The 18,294-nt window shown below is 43.7% G+C and overlaps 1 protein-coding gene across 1 annotated transcript in view; it reads left to right on the top strand.

Annotated features, from left to right (window-relative positions):
• Sema3a (semaphorin 3A) overlaps window positions 1-18,294 on the top strand; it is a 462,357-nt gene that overhangs the window by 428,162 nt on the left and 15,901 nt on the right. Inside the window, exons 15-17 of the mRNA XM_023724302.1 lie at window positions 1,677-1,718; window positions 6,510-6,667; window positions 10,423-10,490. Coding sequence (XP_023580070.1) covers window positions 1,677-1,718; window positions 6,510-6,667; window positions 10,423-10,490 — 268 coding nt within the window. The remainder of the gene's footprint in view (window positions 1-1,676; window positions 1,719-6,509; window positions 6,668-10,422; window positions 10,491-18,294) is intronic.

Below are 18,294 nucleotides of genomic sequence, written 5' to 3'. Positions count from 1 at the left end.
AAGAGAAAAGGATGGTGTGGAGGAGAAGAGGGGGTTAGAGATGTTGCACCAAGCACACTGGGAAGCACTGAGGAAGCCCCATCATGATGCTGCACGAGATCGGGGTGGCAGTGGGCCTGCACACCCGGCCGGGCGCCAGCCCTCTCGGTCAGGCAAGCGTCAGAGTCTCAGTCCACCGGTGTCAGTGTCCAGCTCTTCCCCACACTGACTGCAGCGCTGGTGTCACACGCCCATGCAGGAGGCCTTTCTGCTCCCATCAGCCCTGCCTGAAACCTAAGCATTCCTCTTACCATGTTGCCTCAGTGCAAGGAGAGTTTAGACGCGTGCTCCCAGGGACGGCGCCTGGAGAGTGGCAGGAGGGGTGGGCCACCGGACAGCAGATGGTAAATCGTCACAGTAAACGGAGCGGCCTTCCTCGCTCTCCGACAGCTTGGACCCCGTACTCTCGGCACCCCTGGAGCAGCTCTGGAGGCTCTCCCTTGCCTGGCTCTACTAGATATGATCAAAACACCGTAAGCACCACCGCTGAGCGCCACCCAGCAGGGCAGACTCGTCAAATAACGAAGTGCGGCTTCATCCACGTTATGCCTCGGACTTGACGTCATGTGACTCCTGGATCTTCTCCAAACCAAAAGACCACCAAAGGGGAAGGTGTCTAATGGACCCAGGAATTCAAAGCAGCCATGACAGCGCCATCAGAGACTCCGGAAATAGGGCTCCACAGCTGCTTGACAGCGAGACAAGAGCAATGGGCTGTTGGGCTTGGAACAAGGGGGAGGACTTTACGGGGGATGTGTCTTTTACCGTATTTTTTTTAATTTCAACGTTCACTGCATCGTTCAATCACACTGTAAACTAAGATGCTCCGCTGTGCATCTCACAGTGGCCTGCACGAGTCCGGGAGCAGGAGCTGTCTTTGCGGCTGCGCTCTTGCGTCCTGTGCTCCGGTCTGAACACCTTGGCGATGGCCACCCCTGGGTGATGGGCTCTGCTTCTCCTTATCGGCGTGTGGATGAGGTTGTCCTGTTGGGCAGCCCTCTAACTCACTGGCACAATAAGCAGTCATTGTGTAGCAGCGCAGCCAGCTCAAGCACATCTCGCCGTCCTTGGCAGCTGGAAGCAGGCCCAGTTTCATCCTGGTGGTGCCCGGAGCCGACAGAACACGAACATTTGTCCAGATTACAGAATGACCAGATACTCCCGTCTTCCCACCCACAGCAGCGGTGATGCGTCACCTGTCGCAGTCAGAGCTTGAGTGCTGCTCTGTCCCTCCCACCTGAGCAATTAGTGACGACGGCTAAGCACAGGCTGACCGGGGCTTTCACACAGCACCAAGTGGAGAAAGCCCTGCTGTGCGAAGCTGGGGTCACCGGGGCAGGCCCACTGCAGCAGTGCTTCCCAACCCCTGGTTGGGCAGTCCCAAGCCGAGCCCTGCGCAGCCAGCTGCCCGGGCGGCCCGGGGCGCTCCTTGCCAGGACAGCGACCAGGAGCTCTGCACGTCCACTCCACATGCTGGATGGTCACCGATCTGGGCAGCTTCGCCCTGGTTCTTTATCTCCCAATCAAATTGTATCCTTTCTGGAATTTTTATTGCATATGCCTTAATTAATTACTCTTAATGCTTTAATTAATGACTCTTCTCACTGACCAAGTGCTTTGCATATTTTCTTCTCTAGGAACCAACGACGATTTCAGCAATGGAGCTATCCCCTAAGCAGGTACTGCCCTCACCGGTTACCATCAATATCGCTTTGTTAATTTTGTGTTTCAAATTCTCTAGCTCTGTTAACAATGGCACACGAATGGAAGCTACGAGCAAAGAAATACCATTCACAAAATAAGCTGGTACACTGAAAATACTTCTCCTTTCCCTTATGTTTTTGATAAATATCATCTGTCTTAAAACATATTTCCTGCATCATTATTTAAATTCTCATCATTCCTGTTGCAGACATTGTAATACAATTTGCTTCTACGCAATGGTTGTTTTCATCCGTTATGAATTACATATATGAACTTCAAGACTAGCATTAGTGACTATTTGAAAATAAATTTATAATTTAATTTTATTTTGAATATATAAGCACAATACTTTTATAGGCTAATAAAATTAAGCAATTGGCATATATGTCTAGAGAATCTTGACTTAAAAGTTAATGTTACATTTTCAATAGTGTTGTATGCTAGTAAAAGTAGAACATGACTTTGAATTTGACTAAACATAAAAAGAAAGTAGAAAAATAATCTCTCCTCCATAATAAATTCTAAGACTCCATGAATTCAAAGAATAAAGACAGAATATTGGGTTGGCTTGTATGCATACTGAATGAAGGTTTTGGCAAGAGATTTAAAAAACATGTGACTTCTAAATACTGATGGATATGCACAACAGTATAGCACTTAAATCCCTAACAAAGTTTTATTTCCTTTTAAGACTTACCCAATCTTTAATCCAGTACATCAAGTGTAACTTAACAAGAATTAGGATACTGGTTTGGAATTAATTATAAACAGTCTAAAAGAAAATTCCAAAACAAAAAAGGAGATATAAATAAAGGAGCATTTTGTATCTGTATATACAAAATAGGCTAGATATACAGCTACTTTTCTGTTAAGCCAGTGAGAAGAAAGATTTGTACTAATAGTGTTTGGGCAGGATATCATGTCTGCAGCTTGTACTATGAATAATCACTACGAAGACAACAATATGCAATGTACTAGTTATTGAAACTGTCCTACTAATCGGCTTTGAAACTGTCTCATTGCTATTGTTCCTCAATAAAGTAAAAAAAGAAAAGAAAATTCCAGAGGGAAGCAGCCCTTACTAACATACAAACTGTAAAATACAAGGTCGCTTAGCTAATCTGACTCCAAAACTACGCTGTGTGTCCTATCTACTTCTCCAGTGGCCTCTCACGCCTCATCCCTCAGGAAACCCTAAGGACCGCGCCCGGGAAGCTCAGTGTGGGCCCTTTCCACACAGACACATCAAAATAGATCACTAATCTCCAAGACACTTAGGACAGCTCGGCATCCTGAGGGCTGCCCCAATCCTGTCATCTTATACTTCATGAGTATGTGTGCACCTGTTCTTGTAATCTAAAATTGGGCGCATGTTGCCAAGGAAGTCCGGGGATTTCCAGGATGTAAGCTAGACCGGGATAGTCTTTCCTGTAATGATTTTTTAAATTAAGCATTTATTCTCTGCTAGGATTCCTAGCCAAGCCAGGTTACATTACTTCCTCATTGAGTTTGGTTGGTAAAATATCTCTTTTTGGTTTTAAAGAGCTTATAGCAATCTAAAAGATTCTCTACAGATTTCAAATTTCGCCACCAAGCAAACAGAAGCAATTTATAAACTGAAAATACCATTGCACGGTGAAATGTCCCTGACCTACGAGTTCCATTTCCCATTTCTGGAAGACGTTGGCTTTCATTCAGACAGGACGCAGTTCCATGCTCACTTCGAGCCACCTTCTTAAGGGAGGATGCAAGTTGGGGAGGGACAGGTGACGTCACAGGGGCCCAGCCCTGCTGCCCCCGGCGTGGGAGGAGTGGGGCGCGAGGGCCGCGGTGCTGTCCCGCAGGCAGAGCGCGCCGGGCGGAGCTGGGCTCACATGCGGGGAAGCCGACCTCTCCCTCCACGTTTCACCTGGGTAGCAGGATGATTTTGCACATTATTCATAATCCTGAAGAATTACAATAAAATAAAAACATTGAGTTGCTTTATTGTTTGGCATTTTTAGATTTTCATTACAGTAATTTCATTTGCCATATTTTTGGTTTTGTATTTTCCCTATTATTTCCGTTTCTCTCCTAGAGAATTGTGACAGATTTAGATGGTTTAGTTGGACAATTCTTTTCCTTCTCAATGTCTTGTGCCATGAATTTCTAAGTACAAATTTGGCTCATGTTCCTAGAAGCTAACGGCCCAACGCAGAGAACTCTGTGCTGCTTCTCCCAGTTATTCCGCAGTTTTTAAACCAGTGAGGATGAGAGACTCAGAATGGCATGTACACATGCACACCTGCCCACCACTCTGCCAGATGTTTGCTGGAGCTACAGAATTTCATTCTTGTTTCAACATTGTGGAGTCATTTCATGTCATCTCACTGAAATTGCTTCCTTCAACATAATCTAAACTCATTTATACAAAAATAAGGAGGCTAATAGGAGACAAACTAAAAAGAAGGAAAATTAATATTTCATTTTTCTTTCCAGTATTTAACCATCACTTCTTAATTTGTCTTGTTGATAGCATCTTTCGGTGTAATACTAAAAAGGAAAACAGGAACAAAGACAAATATACTGTACAGTTGAGCATCTAGTAAAATATACTATAATTTTATTTTTTCTATTTAATGGCATAGTAATGCTTGTCTTGGTAAATGCTTCCACGTGGCTTAGTTTTGGTGGCATTACTCCTTCCCTCTTATTCTTTTTTACAGTAAATTATAAGGTTAGCCTTAAGCACTGAACTATTTTTTATATAAACACCCCTTATAGCCTTAGTAATTTCTTAGATTCTGAAAGATACTTCAGTCTACATTCAATTTATTGCCTATTTATAGAAGTACTTCATAAATGAAAGTCTTTGGAAAAGAAGTATTAACTATTAATCATTTCTGAATATTTAAGAAATTTATAATGTTAAAGGAGAACACCATTATTCAGAGTAGAGCGTGGCTTTTGTGAAGCTTATTTTTCATATACAGAATACTGGAGGAATTAAGATTCAGCTTTGAAATCTTATGCCATGGGGCTGGGGAGATGGCTCAGTGGAATAAGTGCTTCCTTCGCGAGCACAAGGGCCTGAGTTCAATCCCTGGTTCCACAAAAAAAAAAAAAAGAAAGAAAGAAATCTTATGCCTGCATATTGTTACATGTTTTAGTGTTTATATAATTTTTCTCTTTTTTTGTGGTACAGAGATTGAACTCAGGACCTTGCACTTGCCAGGCAAATGCTTATTCTACTGAGCTATCTCCCCAGCCCCCTGTTGGCATTCTTTTTATTTAAGACACTACAATTAATCCTCTAGGGCAAAAAAGTTTGGCAAAATTGCAGTACATGTTAGATAAATCACAAAATTTTATCTCATTTTGTATCTACATAATTTTGTGCCTGACCTGTTACATTGGCTTAGCTCTGAGCATTGTGAAAGTTGTACAGAAGTCCTTAGGTCATAGTCTCTGCAGAGTTTTTGTTTTTTCTTTTCACAATATCCCCTAGCATGTGCTTCATTCAGTAGGTTAGTCAATGAGACGTGATACCTGAACTCACAATCTGAAAGAGGAAAGGCTTAATTTAGTTAATTTTCAATTTCTTTGAGACCAGGTCTCACTAGATAGTTCAAACTAGCTTGGAAATTGCAGCAACCCTTCTGTCTCAGCCTCCGAGGGCTGGGATTACAGCTGTGTGCCACCATGCCTGGTAGGAGAGGACTTTAGCTTAAGGTTTCAGATGGTTCAGTTCATGGACAGCTAAGGTAGGGGCATGATGGTGAAATGGTGAGAGGCAGCAAAACTGCCTAGCTCATGACAACTTGAGAAGCAGAGCACAGGAACAGTGGCAGAGAGGAAAGGGCCAGTGACAGATGCATTCCCCAGGACCCTTAAGGAGGACAGGAGGAGCAGAAGGACAGGAGGACACCATGCTGACACGCATAGATGTGTGCTTTACTATCACTCTCCCAGGTGGATGCTGAGCCAGCCAAACACCGCTCCCCCCAACAGCGGCACACCATACTCAGCAACTCTAGGTGCATTGTTGGAGAGTGGTGAGGTGGAGTTTCTCTCTGGATGCCTACTTTTAAAATTTGCACAGCAGGCTCATCTTATGGATAAGGAAGTCAGTTCTTATGAAAATCATGTGGTATGCCAGATCCCAGAGTTCACATGGCTGCAAGACAGGATGGAGAATCCAGGTGCCTCAGTGCCCCACCCTGGACCAAGCCTGCGCACTGCGTTTGCCGCTGTGAACACACCAGAGAGGCTGCTTTCCCTCAGTACCATCCACGTGAGACAGACTCGCAATGAGTCCAGGCATCCTTCCTGGAGGCCGTCAGGGCTAAACACTCTCCCCTTCTGCTCTCAGGGCCGGCCTGGCCCATCCCAGGCAGAAACAGGCTTAGAGGTTGGCAGACTGCGGGCCACTTCCTGCCCACAGCACATGGCCTTGGTGACAGGGTCCCTAATTGAAACTGTATTAAAAATACTTCCTAAGCATAACAAAACAAGACTCGAACATAATAGCTGCTCGATCTATGTTTGTCTTGTATTTAGCTTGTTTTACTTGAAACAAAAACACCTGTTCCAGCGAAATGCTTGGAATTTGCTCCTGCTCAATTTCTGTGGGATGCTTTGGTAATTTTTTAAGAAGCTGTGGATAATGGGCTCTCTTGTCCTCTGTAGTTGTATTACTGCTAAGTATGAGTATGTGAATCTCTTTCCTGGGACTAGAGACTTAAAGTCCAGGCCGTTTTAGTCACAATGTCCCACTCTTTTCACAGCAACAACTCTACGTCGGCTCGGCCTCTGGGGTGGCCCAGCTGCCCCTGCACCGCTGTGACATCTACGGCAAAGCCTGCGCAGAGTGCTGCCTGGCCAGGGACCCCTACTGTGCCTGGGACGGAGCCTCCTGCTCGCGCTACTTCCCCACAGCCAAGAGGTAGGGGACTGAGGACAGGAGGAGCTGGTCACTGCTCCCCACCTCGGGACAGGGTTCGCCAGAGAGCCCCACTGACCATTGTGTGAGAGGTCTGTGTGGCTGTGGGGAGCACTTTCACCTTTCTTCTCTTCTCCTGATCCTAAATGATGAACATAACCAGAAAACTGTATGGTAGGGCAGTCGAGTCCTTGAGCGATGGAAGGCGACGGCGTCAGGAGAGGATGGATGGGTGTGTAAGGCCGCATAGTCATGTCCTGAATTTTCATACTTGCAAATTCTAGTCTTATGGCCTCATGTTACATGGGGAGAAAGATGGTCAAAACCACAGAGAAAGTCAAGAAAGAAGCCAAATGAAGTCTGATTCTCTCGGGCCAAAATACACATTTCTCCAAAAATGCTTCATGTTTGCTATCCAGCAACATTCAGTCCTTTTTCCACATTTAAAAAATGTATTTGTTACAGGGTCTCACTGCACAGCTCAGACTCATAGTGATCCTCCTGTCTCAGCCTCCCCAGCTCTGGGACTGCAGGCGCGCACCACCGCACCCGGCCTGGCCTGAGTGGCTGGCTCAGCACACCCGGGAGCGGGGCCAACACATCCCTGCCTCAGCAGGTGCTTACTCTACTGGGCTATCTCTCTGGCCCTTCTTTTCCCACACTTTGATAAGCCGCTTTTTGTTTCTGAATGAACAGAAAGGTCTGAGGGAAAGAAATGCATTCATCTTTGGTGTTTTACAGGACACTCAAACATCCAACCATAAACCTCAAATTATTTTTCCAGATTGAAAAAATCCCATTTTTCTGTGACATATTAATTCTGATTAACTACCACCCCAAAAGCTATCTTGTTTTGACCCAAGAAAACTTATGTAGTAGTGCTGCTATGTCATATTCTGTTTACAGGGTTGGATTGAAACATAAAACCATGGAACAAAATATGCATCTATCCCTATATGTGTAGTACACATATTTTGAATATATTCTTGATAATATTCACAAGTATTTGGGGAAAAATTCTTGAATAAAATACTCAGCTATACCTAGAAGGTAACCTGCAACACTACATGAAGATGAAATGTAACCGCAGGCCACTGCCCACAAGACTGAAAATACGAGGAAATTCCACTTGACCCGTCCACAGAGTCCCCTTCACAAAAGATGCAGTCACGACGCAAAGACAGGGCAGATCCAAAGGGTCAGACAAGTCAGCGTGCTTGTCCTTTGACAAAGGACAGCTCTTCCATTATTTGCCCGAAGTAAACAAAGTAACCATATCCACACCCCTCCTACTCCTAACTGAGAGCTGTCTTTATTGGAATTTACCGGAGTTTAAGAAACAAGAATGATAGAGGATGGTATCATATTGTATCTTGCACGGACAGGGGCCTGAAGATTAGGGCATGCACAGCAAGAAGGAGGTCAGCATCACCAACCCGCTGCTTCGGGAGAGCAGTGTCATTTGTCTTGCCTCCTTTCTGTTGCCCCCAGTGTCTTCCAAGGAGCTATGAAAGTGACTTTTTCATAGCGAGCAAGATATGTCCTATTCAATTGCAATTACTTTAAATGATGGGGAAAACCTCAGGAAAAGAACCAGCTATAGGGGGCAGTTACATCTGTCCACTGCAGGTCTGAGACAGCGTCGAGGTTAGACGCTGCGAGTGAAGTTTACGACGTAGATTAGAACCCAGTATCAGGTTAACACTAAGTGGAAGTACGGTATGCACGAGGACCCCACTAAATGCAGAACTCCTTACACCTTCCGCATGCCATGCAAACGTGACGGCATCTTTGCACAACTCGGTGATTTGTGTTGCTTTGGACACCCACTGACTGTGTTAACATTTTCGATTGGAAAAGAAAACAATGTAAAAATAGTATTTATCAACTAAAGAAAGCACGACTCGTTTAATAAATAGTACTCTGCAGTCTGCACAGCAGTGAGGCAGATACTTAAATTGAAACTATCTGTTTCTTAAACGCATTTAGCTCCAAGGGGCATTTTGTCATTCAAAGCACGGAGAGTTTGTGTTTGAACTAAACTTGGATCTTCTTCCCTTTACAGGGAAAAGTGTGTGCCATTGCTCAACAAGTAATTGTCTATTTAAATGTTAAGCTTTTCTTACTAAGAAAGGAGGTAAAAATCAAAGCCACCTTATAATAAGCGAAAACCTATATATTTTGTATTTGTGTTTAGCTCATACCCAGTTCCACATTGAAGGGATTTTCGTCAACACATTTTTGTTGTGCCTTACAGATTTCCCTTAATCCAATTTCATGTGTCTGCCACTCCTCCTCTTTGAGAAGGGTGTTTAGAGACCTTGCAACGTATGTATTTTGGGGATGGCATTTCTAAAAAGTTTAAATAGCAGTAAAATATGCCTTCCCGAATGCTTTTTGGCTCATATTTCACAAGTTCTCTTATTGGCTCAATTTTGAAACGCACAACATCTGTTTGATAGCCTCTCAGATGCTGCAAATAGAACTCTATAAATACTTTAGACTTCTCAATTTATGAATTCAGTAACAAATTCCATATTTTCAGCTCTTGATGGCTTGCGCGAGAGCGCTTTCCAGGGACGAGAGTGAGCGGAGCGGCACCCGGTCCGCCCAGCGCGCTCGCGGAGCCACGCCCTGCTCCAGGCCTCGGTCCAGGCCTGCTGCTCTGCTCCGGCAGGGCCAGAGCCCGGCTCGTCCTTCCTGGTGCGACAGTAAAGCAGACCCAAAGAGCGTGTCGACGCGATGGCCCAGCACGCAGCTGGAGCTGCAGAAGGGACAAAGCAGTCTTGTTGATTCTTGTAAAATTTGGAAACAAATTCACCTCTCCTCTCTTAATATCCTCTGCCACGAGGGCCTGTCGTGTTGTTTTGCTGTTCCATTCACGGATAAATTGGTATGCAGTCATAATTGCGTGAGAATTAAAGAGACAGCTTAATATTGTCATATAACACTGCAAAAAGAAATTTTAAAAGCAATTTAAAGAAAGAGTGGTCAAAAGGCCAGCCAGCTCACTCAGAGGACTAAAGGGCCTGCTTAGGCAGCCGCAGCAGCTGGGGTTCATCCCCTGCACGCTGGCTCTGCCAGCAGGGCGCGCTGAGACAGTGATTGAGACTGGGCATGGTGGTGTGTGCCTGTAATCCCAGCGCTTGGGAGGCTGAAAACAGGAGGATCACTACGAGTCCAATTCACATAGTGAGACTCTGTAGATCCTGTACTAAATACAGAAAAAAAAAAAAAAAAAGAATGGCCATCTTAATATTTAAAAAATTTCCAATTTATTTAAGGAATTATGCACACACACTAAGAAAAAGATTACAACATGATTTCTAGTCTTTGTACCTACTCCCTCACTAGTGATCAGAAATAAAATTTATTTAAAGTTTAATGAATAAAATTTGCTGAGGAAATGGATCATTAATCCAAATTTTGTGGACGGTTTCCTTAGGAGTTAAGCCTAGAGTTTGAAGATGCTGTGGTTGGTATCTCAGCTCTGATAGCCAGGCCCCATCAAGTCTCTGTCCTGTATGTTAAAAGGCTTTTGAGGCGTCCTCCGAACGTCTGTGCGCTTGGTTCCCGTTTTCCTCTCTGCCCCTTTAGGTGCATGAGCGGCTTGTGAGAATCTTCGTGCTGGTGCACATCCATCTCTTCCTGCAAGTTCCTGGGGTTTTGGTGCAGACATTGATTTTCCTTCTTTGTTATCAAAGCACCTGAGAAGAACACCAGACCCCACTAATGCCTCTGCCATGTCACTATTTTAGACGCACAAGACGACAGGACATCAGGAATGGAGATCCGCTGACGCACTGCTCAGACTTACAGCACCACGGTGAGTCCTGGGCCTGCCCCCAGTCCCGCCGCCTGCGGTCCTCACACGATGACTGCGCGTGTGATGCGTGCAAGGTGTTAGATCCCTCTGAAATTTACTGCTCAACGTTCTCCTAATCACAAAAGGAAACCGGGTTTAGGTATATATTGCGTAAATAGCAGCAAGCCAAGGACAGCAGGCCATGGAATGTTTATGAAAATATGTCAAACAAGAAAAGCCTTACAATGAACCTGAGACGCGCCAGGCGGCCTGCTCATGAGGTCAGGCACGCCTCTCCAGGGCCGTGGGGGGCTCCCGGCATCTTCGTCTATAGCACTGGTCAGGTGTGTGACGGAGCTCGCTGTATGCCTCCTAGAAAAGGCTGAAATCCATTTCATTCCGGGTTATTTACTTAATGCTGGAACTTCAGTTCATCTTTATTTAAAATGCAGAAAATTGCACTGATAGCCCGCTCTGCACACTTCAGCCGTTTTTGAAAGCAACAGTGAAGCTGCGCTACCCTCTGCTGGACAAGCTCGTTACAGGCCCAGCTAACCAGCAAGTCTCCATTAGGAACGCCTGAAAGCCCAGTGTGACTAACAGAATTGTCCTGTCGGCTCTTACTCCACCTACCCTACCGCTAACTTTTTCATTCATGTGGTTAGAATCCCGTAGGCCCAGCCTGCAGTGCGATCTAGTGACTTCTGTGACACAGCTCCTCCTGTCACACTGCCCAGGGGTGTGGGCTGTGCTGAGACCTAATGGTGGAGACAGACCACAGCAGGACACGGGACCCATGAGTGAGGCCAATGTCTCAGAATGCATTTGCTGGCAGAACATTCCCTACACGGATCTTCTGTCGGTCACTGTCCCCTTTCTAAATGAGAGGAGGTTACCCCTGGGGAGGCTGTTGGTCCCCCACAGGGGTACGGTGCCCTCTGATACAGCCTCCTGAAATATGGCTGTCCCTCAGACGTCCGTGTCCCACCTATGTCCTGTGGCGCTACTGACTTGTGACCAGCCCCATCCCACTGAAGGACTGTGAAGTGTTAATTCATCACGTCAAAGAAGCCATTTGCTTAGATTGGGAGAGTTAGGGCAGCAGTAGGCAGTACAAATGCAGAAGGATGCAGTTAAAATTCACTTCCAATCAGACTGTAATCTTCACATTGATAGGAACTTAGTGGTTTTGGGGATGTTGTGTTTCCAGAGCTCCATCAGATGTGACATCGCGAAGAGTGTAGGTATCCAATAAATAGCTCTGAATGAAGCAAGGAAAGACCTCAGCTGCAAGACAGTTTGCTGCTGCTCTTGTTTTCCAGCAGATATCTCAACTACATAGAAGATACGCTTATTTTTTGAAAAATGTGTTAATTACATATTATTATCATATTAATAACATTGTGAAATGAAATCTCTTTTTAGAAACATCTTTTGAACTAATCAGTTAACTAATAACTTACACAGCATTGTATGTGGAGCTCTGGGTTATGCTTGGGAATTGTTAGGGATTATATAATCTTACTGATGCATCCATTTTTTAGCAATGTAATTCCTTTATAGATGCAATCAGTATTCCAAAATAGTAGTCCTACTGCAGTTATAAGTGTCTATGAAGAAATTGATCAAAGAAAGTTCTGGAAATAAGTCTGTGGTAGAACCCTTGACTAGCACATGTGAGGCCCTCGGTTCAAACCCCAGTGCTGAAAAAAGTGAGCTTTGCTGATCAGCCAGTGAGTAGGGCTGAGAGTGCTGCAGATTATAGATGTGTTTTGATGGATTAGAGTGAGAAATATCATCGAGAATTAGGAATACAGAATCGCTTAGTCTCAGGTAGTAAAGAAACAAACCAAATTTTCTCCTGATTCTTAGATCAGAACACATACCTTGTAACATAAAGAAACTGGTGTGATCTACTGTTACTGGATCTGTGTGTGCATGTGCGTGCATGTGTGTATGAACAGCCCTACTGCTCACACAGGGGAGGAAAGGGGGACACAACTGCCCAGCAGCTGGGCGGCAACAAGGCACGCTCCCTAGGAAGGCTTCCCTGTGCCTCGTGGCTTCTGTGGCTAACTGACCACACACGACACACACACCACGGACTGCAGTCAACGTCAAGGGTTTGGAAGCCGAGTGATGCTTGCCAGTTGGCAGCCCAGCCTTACCACAGGACTCAGTGTTCTATCTTGGAACAGCCGATGGCAGAAGGTGGAAGTCAAAAGGGCCATAATCCAGAGCCTAGCCTGGTAAATCATGTATTTCTTTTTGTGAATGTCACTTCTCACAGTTACTAAAGTGTGTGCTCATGTGGAAACACATAAAGACGGGGGATGTTTTCACGGAAAGCTGGGAAGCAACGTGAGCCGCATGACACGTGTCAGCATGATCCTTTCCAGCTGTCACGGTAAACATACGTGGTAACACTTTGTATGTTACATATCCTGAGGTTCTAATACGGAGGCTAACCACAAAATAACTCTAAATTGAGGTGAAAGAAACTACACTAGAGATGAAACCCCAGAATACCCCGAGTACGCAGTTCCCTCGCCTGCAAAGCAAGCCCAGTGGTGACTTGGCCTGGTGGCCCTGACATGCCCAGCTCCACTCTGCTCCGGCAGCAGGGACCATTCACCCAGAAGGCTCTTGGTGTCAGGCGCCAGAATGCATGTGCACCAGCGGACCCCACATTCCCAGTAACACCTCATACAGAGTGCTAGGGAGCAATTTTGGGTTGTTTCCAGCCCTTCTCCTGCCCTAAAATAATGTTGTACTCAAAACTGGAGCTTGTCCAACTCAGTATTCAGGAGAATGACTGGCCAAGTCGATTTGCCTCTCAACTACCTCCCATTTCCCCTGCCTGATAAACCAAAATGAGCAATACTAAGATTTACGTATCCAGAAAGGAAAAAGCTACACCATAAGTACCAATATTTTTATAAAAAGTCATAACATTCATCTTAGATTTCTGGATCTTGAAATATTTTATGTCCTATCTTCTGGCTTAATGGCATCCGTGAATTTCACTTCCTAATAGTTTTCTTGGCTGTTCTGCGTGCATGCATTTCCATTTTAGCGTCTCGCAGGGAAATGTCCACAGAATTCAATCTTCTAAATGATCTCCACAGCCATCCCATCTCAATTTATGTCTTGGTTGGCATCAAAATCAGTCCCAAATTTTATAAAATATATCTGGCACTGCTGCCTCTATGGTCTAAAGAGCTATAAATCTAGTGCTTTGGAGCAGGGCTATGATGATCTGCACCACAGCCTCTTCCAAGTAGAAATCTGAGCATTTAGCTCAAAGAGGAGCCTTGAGTTTTGATGAATGTGCTGAAGTCTACTTTTTTAAAAAGTCTGCAATTTAATAAATTACCAAGTTCCATCAAGGCAAAGGTGACACTGAATGTGAAATGCACCACTATTTTATGTTCTGCTCAGTGAAGGTTCCCAAGATGAGCAATCTGGTAAGGATCCCCTCACAGAGCCACAACTCGGACAGCTCAGAAGAGCCCTGGGTGAGAGGTAGACCCACGGGAGGGGAGGACCCCGGGAGGACTGCCCATCCCGAACCTAACCCTGGGTGGTGCAAGTAGGGGAACCTGCGCGGGCTGCGAGGTACAACTTAACAAAGGCTTACTCTCCACTCTGCACTGCGGGGTGGACCCAAGCCCAGGCAGGGGCTGTAGCTTAAGGAAGCACTGGGTTGATGGAGCGGCATGATCTGTGGAAGCAGGAAATGATTCTTTCTGAAAGAAAGCAAACTCAGATCAAGAGCAGCTGTGAGACCCACTCTCCTGTCCGAATGATGTGAGGGAGTGCGATCTGGAATCAAATCCTTTCAGTATTATCACCCCGGATTTTCTGAACCCCTGGGAAACAACTTTATGGCTTTACAGTAGTCGATCAGAAATTGCAGTCTTCTGAAGAGAGTCCAGGCAAGAAATCCAGTTCTGCCCACTAATGGGTGGGAGGCACACAACACAACCAAGACCAGGTGTGATGGCCAGGGAGACAGCTCAGGGCCATAAGCACCTGACTGGCACACGGAAGGTCCCAAGTTTGATCACCAATACCACACACACACACACACACACACACACACACACACACACACACACCAGGTTTGAAACTCATGTTGTTGGATCAGGGTTACAGCTCAGTATCAGGGCGCCTACCAGGCAAGTGTGAGGTCCTGAGTTCAATTTCTGATTCAAAAAAAGAAAAAGAAAATCCTGTTCTTACGTTTTTTTTTTTTATTAAAGTCTTTAAGTCACCAGAAATCACCTGTTCATATGCCTGCGATGTTAATAAACAGAAATTTTCAGCTTGTTCTACTTTTCCTCAATTCCGAAGCTATATGGATCACATATCTTTGAAATAGAAGATGGAATTTTATTATTTTTATGGAAGATTTCTGCTTCCACAAATAGGCATTTTCTATCTCTTACCATCTCTCTTGGGGAAAAGTAAATGAAACCTGAAAATTCACATTTCCTGATTTTGTAAGTGAAGGTTCCTGTAGCGGTTGTCCCTCTGGCATATGGATTATCTGTGCTTACTTTGGTAATGCATTTGCTATAAAATCATGAAAATAAAACGTACCAGATGTTCCACATAGACTAAACAAATAGGAGATATCTTCATCCTCACAGGGCCGGAGCCTGCCTTGTGCTCGAGCGCGTTGCACCTGAGCCAGCACAAGTGGCAGAGCACGACGTTAAATGAGCTGTTCGGTGGCTTCATAACGAATTGATTCACTACCGTGTTTATAAAGCAGGAATCCCCAAAGCTTAGATACTGCTGATTTTCTGTGTGAAACAGTTACCGACAAACAATCCAGTTAAAGTGTCCAGCCCTATGTAAGTGTCTGCCCATCCAGCTATCTGCATTAAGACTGGATCGTTTTTAAGAAGAAATTCACAAGGATACATGTATTCAAGAAGAGTGAAAATTATCTAAATTATAAAATTCTAAAATGCTATATTTTGGTTGCTGATTACTTCCCAGTACCAAGGATGTAAAGCAACATATTTCAAAATTTTAATTTACTTAAAAGTTGATAAATTTTAAGTCCAAATTTACTGTAAGTTTCCTCTAATTGAGTCCTCTTATGTCTGAAATAGTGCATCCACTGAACTTCATCTCTACGGGTCATATTTCCGATACGCGCATGAAAGCACACGTGTGCGCCTAAATACACCGCAGGCGTGCATTTACTGGTGCCTGCATGTTAGAAAAAGCACATCCAGGAAAGACTTCAGAGACTCCACTTGGCGTAATCAGCAGAGTAAGAACTGAAACAGCCGTAGGAAGCTTTAACTTGATAAATAAGCACAGTCCTTCTTATATACTACAATACACATTGTAGAATTTTTCTAAATGTAGGATGATGATTATTAAGTCAATATTCAACCATCTCAATATGCAGGTTCAAAAATACAAGAATAAATGTATAAATCAATGTTTATTCACTTCGAATGGTCTATTCCTTATCAAAGGGTATTAATCCACCTGTGAAATGCTTTGTAAGCTAGTTTGGCTTACAGAGACAGTGTTCGTCCAGTTGAACTCAGACAGAAGTCTTTCCTATTGATAAAGCAGGTGTTGTGTTTTTAGAGATCATTCCAGAATTCGGAAAAACAGAATGACTGCACTTGTCCTTCATTAGCGCATTGTGGGTGTCCGGTCCCAGCAGGGCTTCACAGATATTGTCCCCCTCCATTGCTTCCATTGCTTGACCTTTCACACTGAATGTTGTTGAGAAAAATATTAAAATACAATGCGATGAAACATTTAGAATTCCATTTTTCTTTATATAATCTGATAAGTAAATGTATTTGCTAAATAACCTAAGTAAATATTTAAAATAATGTGCATCTATTTGCTTCTTTCCTAAATTAAGTTTTACCTTTATATTTGTTATTCATAGTGTTCAAATTTAATAAAAAGAGAGTCCCGGAAATCAAAGAGTACAGAAATACCTGGCTCCCTGCCAACCCCTCCCTCCCCACCCCCGTCCCCTGTGGCATCAACTTCCTAGGATTGTTGCATCCTCCACATTTCGGCCTCCGGAGAGACTTCTGGGGCTAGACTGGGGGCCGAGGTAAGCGGGACTGCAGCACGGTGCCCCTTCCTCTGCGTCCTCGGAGGAGAACCAAGCACTACATAAGGCCGTTAGCGGCGTGCTATCTTTGGCCAAATGATGGATATCGTGACTTTCTGTTATTACACAAGGAAGCAATTTATTTAACTTCTTTCTTTCCTTCCATTTTGGGGTTTATTAGCCTCATTTCATTTCCATAAATTATACCACTAACAGAGGAAGTGATTAATTGGAGACTGCTTCCTTAAAAACAATATTTTTGTCATTAACAGCTGTAACATATTGCAATATTGTGCTATCCAAACACACTGATACTTTTCAAATAAATTTAGTATTTTGTTACTTTTAGTTACTTTGCTGCAGCCATTCAGATTGGTGAACCCATGAGAATGTATTACGCCGACTTAATTTACCCTCCTTGTTAGTGGTAATTTTCATGACAAAAAACAAATGTATTCAAAATAGTTGTTTTCTAAGTGCAAAATGTATTTGAAAACAACTTGGAACAAAATCATTTCCTCTCTAGAAATGTACAAAGTTGCCCATGGACCTTTCTTTAGTGGTGGAGCTTTCCTTGGAGATGTGACAATCTATTCATGAGTTTTCAACTCTCTTTCTGTTCTTATTCCGTATTTAGAATTTTTGATTTGGAAGAGGCATGATTTATCATCATTGCTCTCAGCAGGCCACGTGTCTACTTTTGTAAAACGATTACACTTGAGGAACTTCAAACGCTCGCGTGGCTAGCACCGCAGTGAAACATTCTGTCACAATCAGTGTTATAGCCACTCAACTCTTTTTATTAATTAAACTTTCAACCATTTCTTTCTTGTAGTCATGATAACGCTGCGTCTTGAGGTTGTGATAGTTACATGAAAGTTTAACCTTCAAATTTATTATAATTATGGTTATCTGGATTTTCCACTTGGCAAGCGTCTGCTAAACCACTTTTGTGGTAGGTTGTGAAACATAAAGTGCTGGGAAAGATGGCCAGCTTAGCAATAATTATGACAAGACTACGCATACTCTCAAAAGATGTGAGAAAAGAGAGGCTTACAGCCTACTGGAGAGGAAATGTTTACTTTGATGACTTTGTGAGAGCAGATTAATATTGGAAAGGATTTCATAATTTGTCTTAATGTAGATCTTCAGTAAAGAATCTTATGCTCTGAATCAACAATTTAGATTATCACAAAAGCAATAATAATAGTAATATTAATAATTCATGTGTACAACTACTGTGTCCAACATTGTATTTAATGTAAGTATAGTTAAGAATAACAAGAACTATATTAAAGGCGTTATACAAACTTACATTACCTACAATTTCTAAATAATCTGCATAATGTATTTAAGACAGTTTGCAATTGTTTGATGAAAATAAACAAGAACAAGACACGTCACAATGCCACAGGCAAAGCAGGTATACTGACAAAAGCAGACGTGCACTCAGAGCACGTCACCAAGAATCTGTAAAGAAGTGGCCTGCACTTGCTACCCTTTTATTTTCAGCCAAAGTAGAGGAGATTCATGATCACAAAATTCATTCATCTTAAAATAGAATCAGTGGTTCAAGAGAATGTTTTTTGTTTTGTTTTGTTTTGTTTTGTTTATATATTTAGTACAGGGTCCCACTACACAGCCCGGACTCCCAGTGATCCTCCTGTTTCAGCCTCCCCAGCGCCGGGGCTACAGGCACATGCACCATGCCCAGACTCA

This window comes from Octodon degus, unplaced genomic scaffold (assembly GCF_000260255.1).
Source record: "Octodon degus isolate 3935 unplaced genomic scaffold, OctDeg1.0 scaffold00108, whole genome shotgun sequence".
In the NCBI taxonomy this organism is placed as follows: domain Eukaryota; kingdom Metazoa; phylum Chordata; class Mammalia; order Rodentia; family Octodontidae; genus Octodon; species Octodon degus.
The sequence above is the reverse complement of the archived record's forward strand: the minus strand, read 5'-3'. Positions and strand labels throughout refer to the sequence as shown.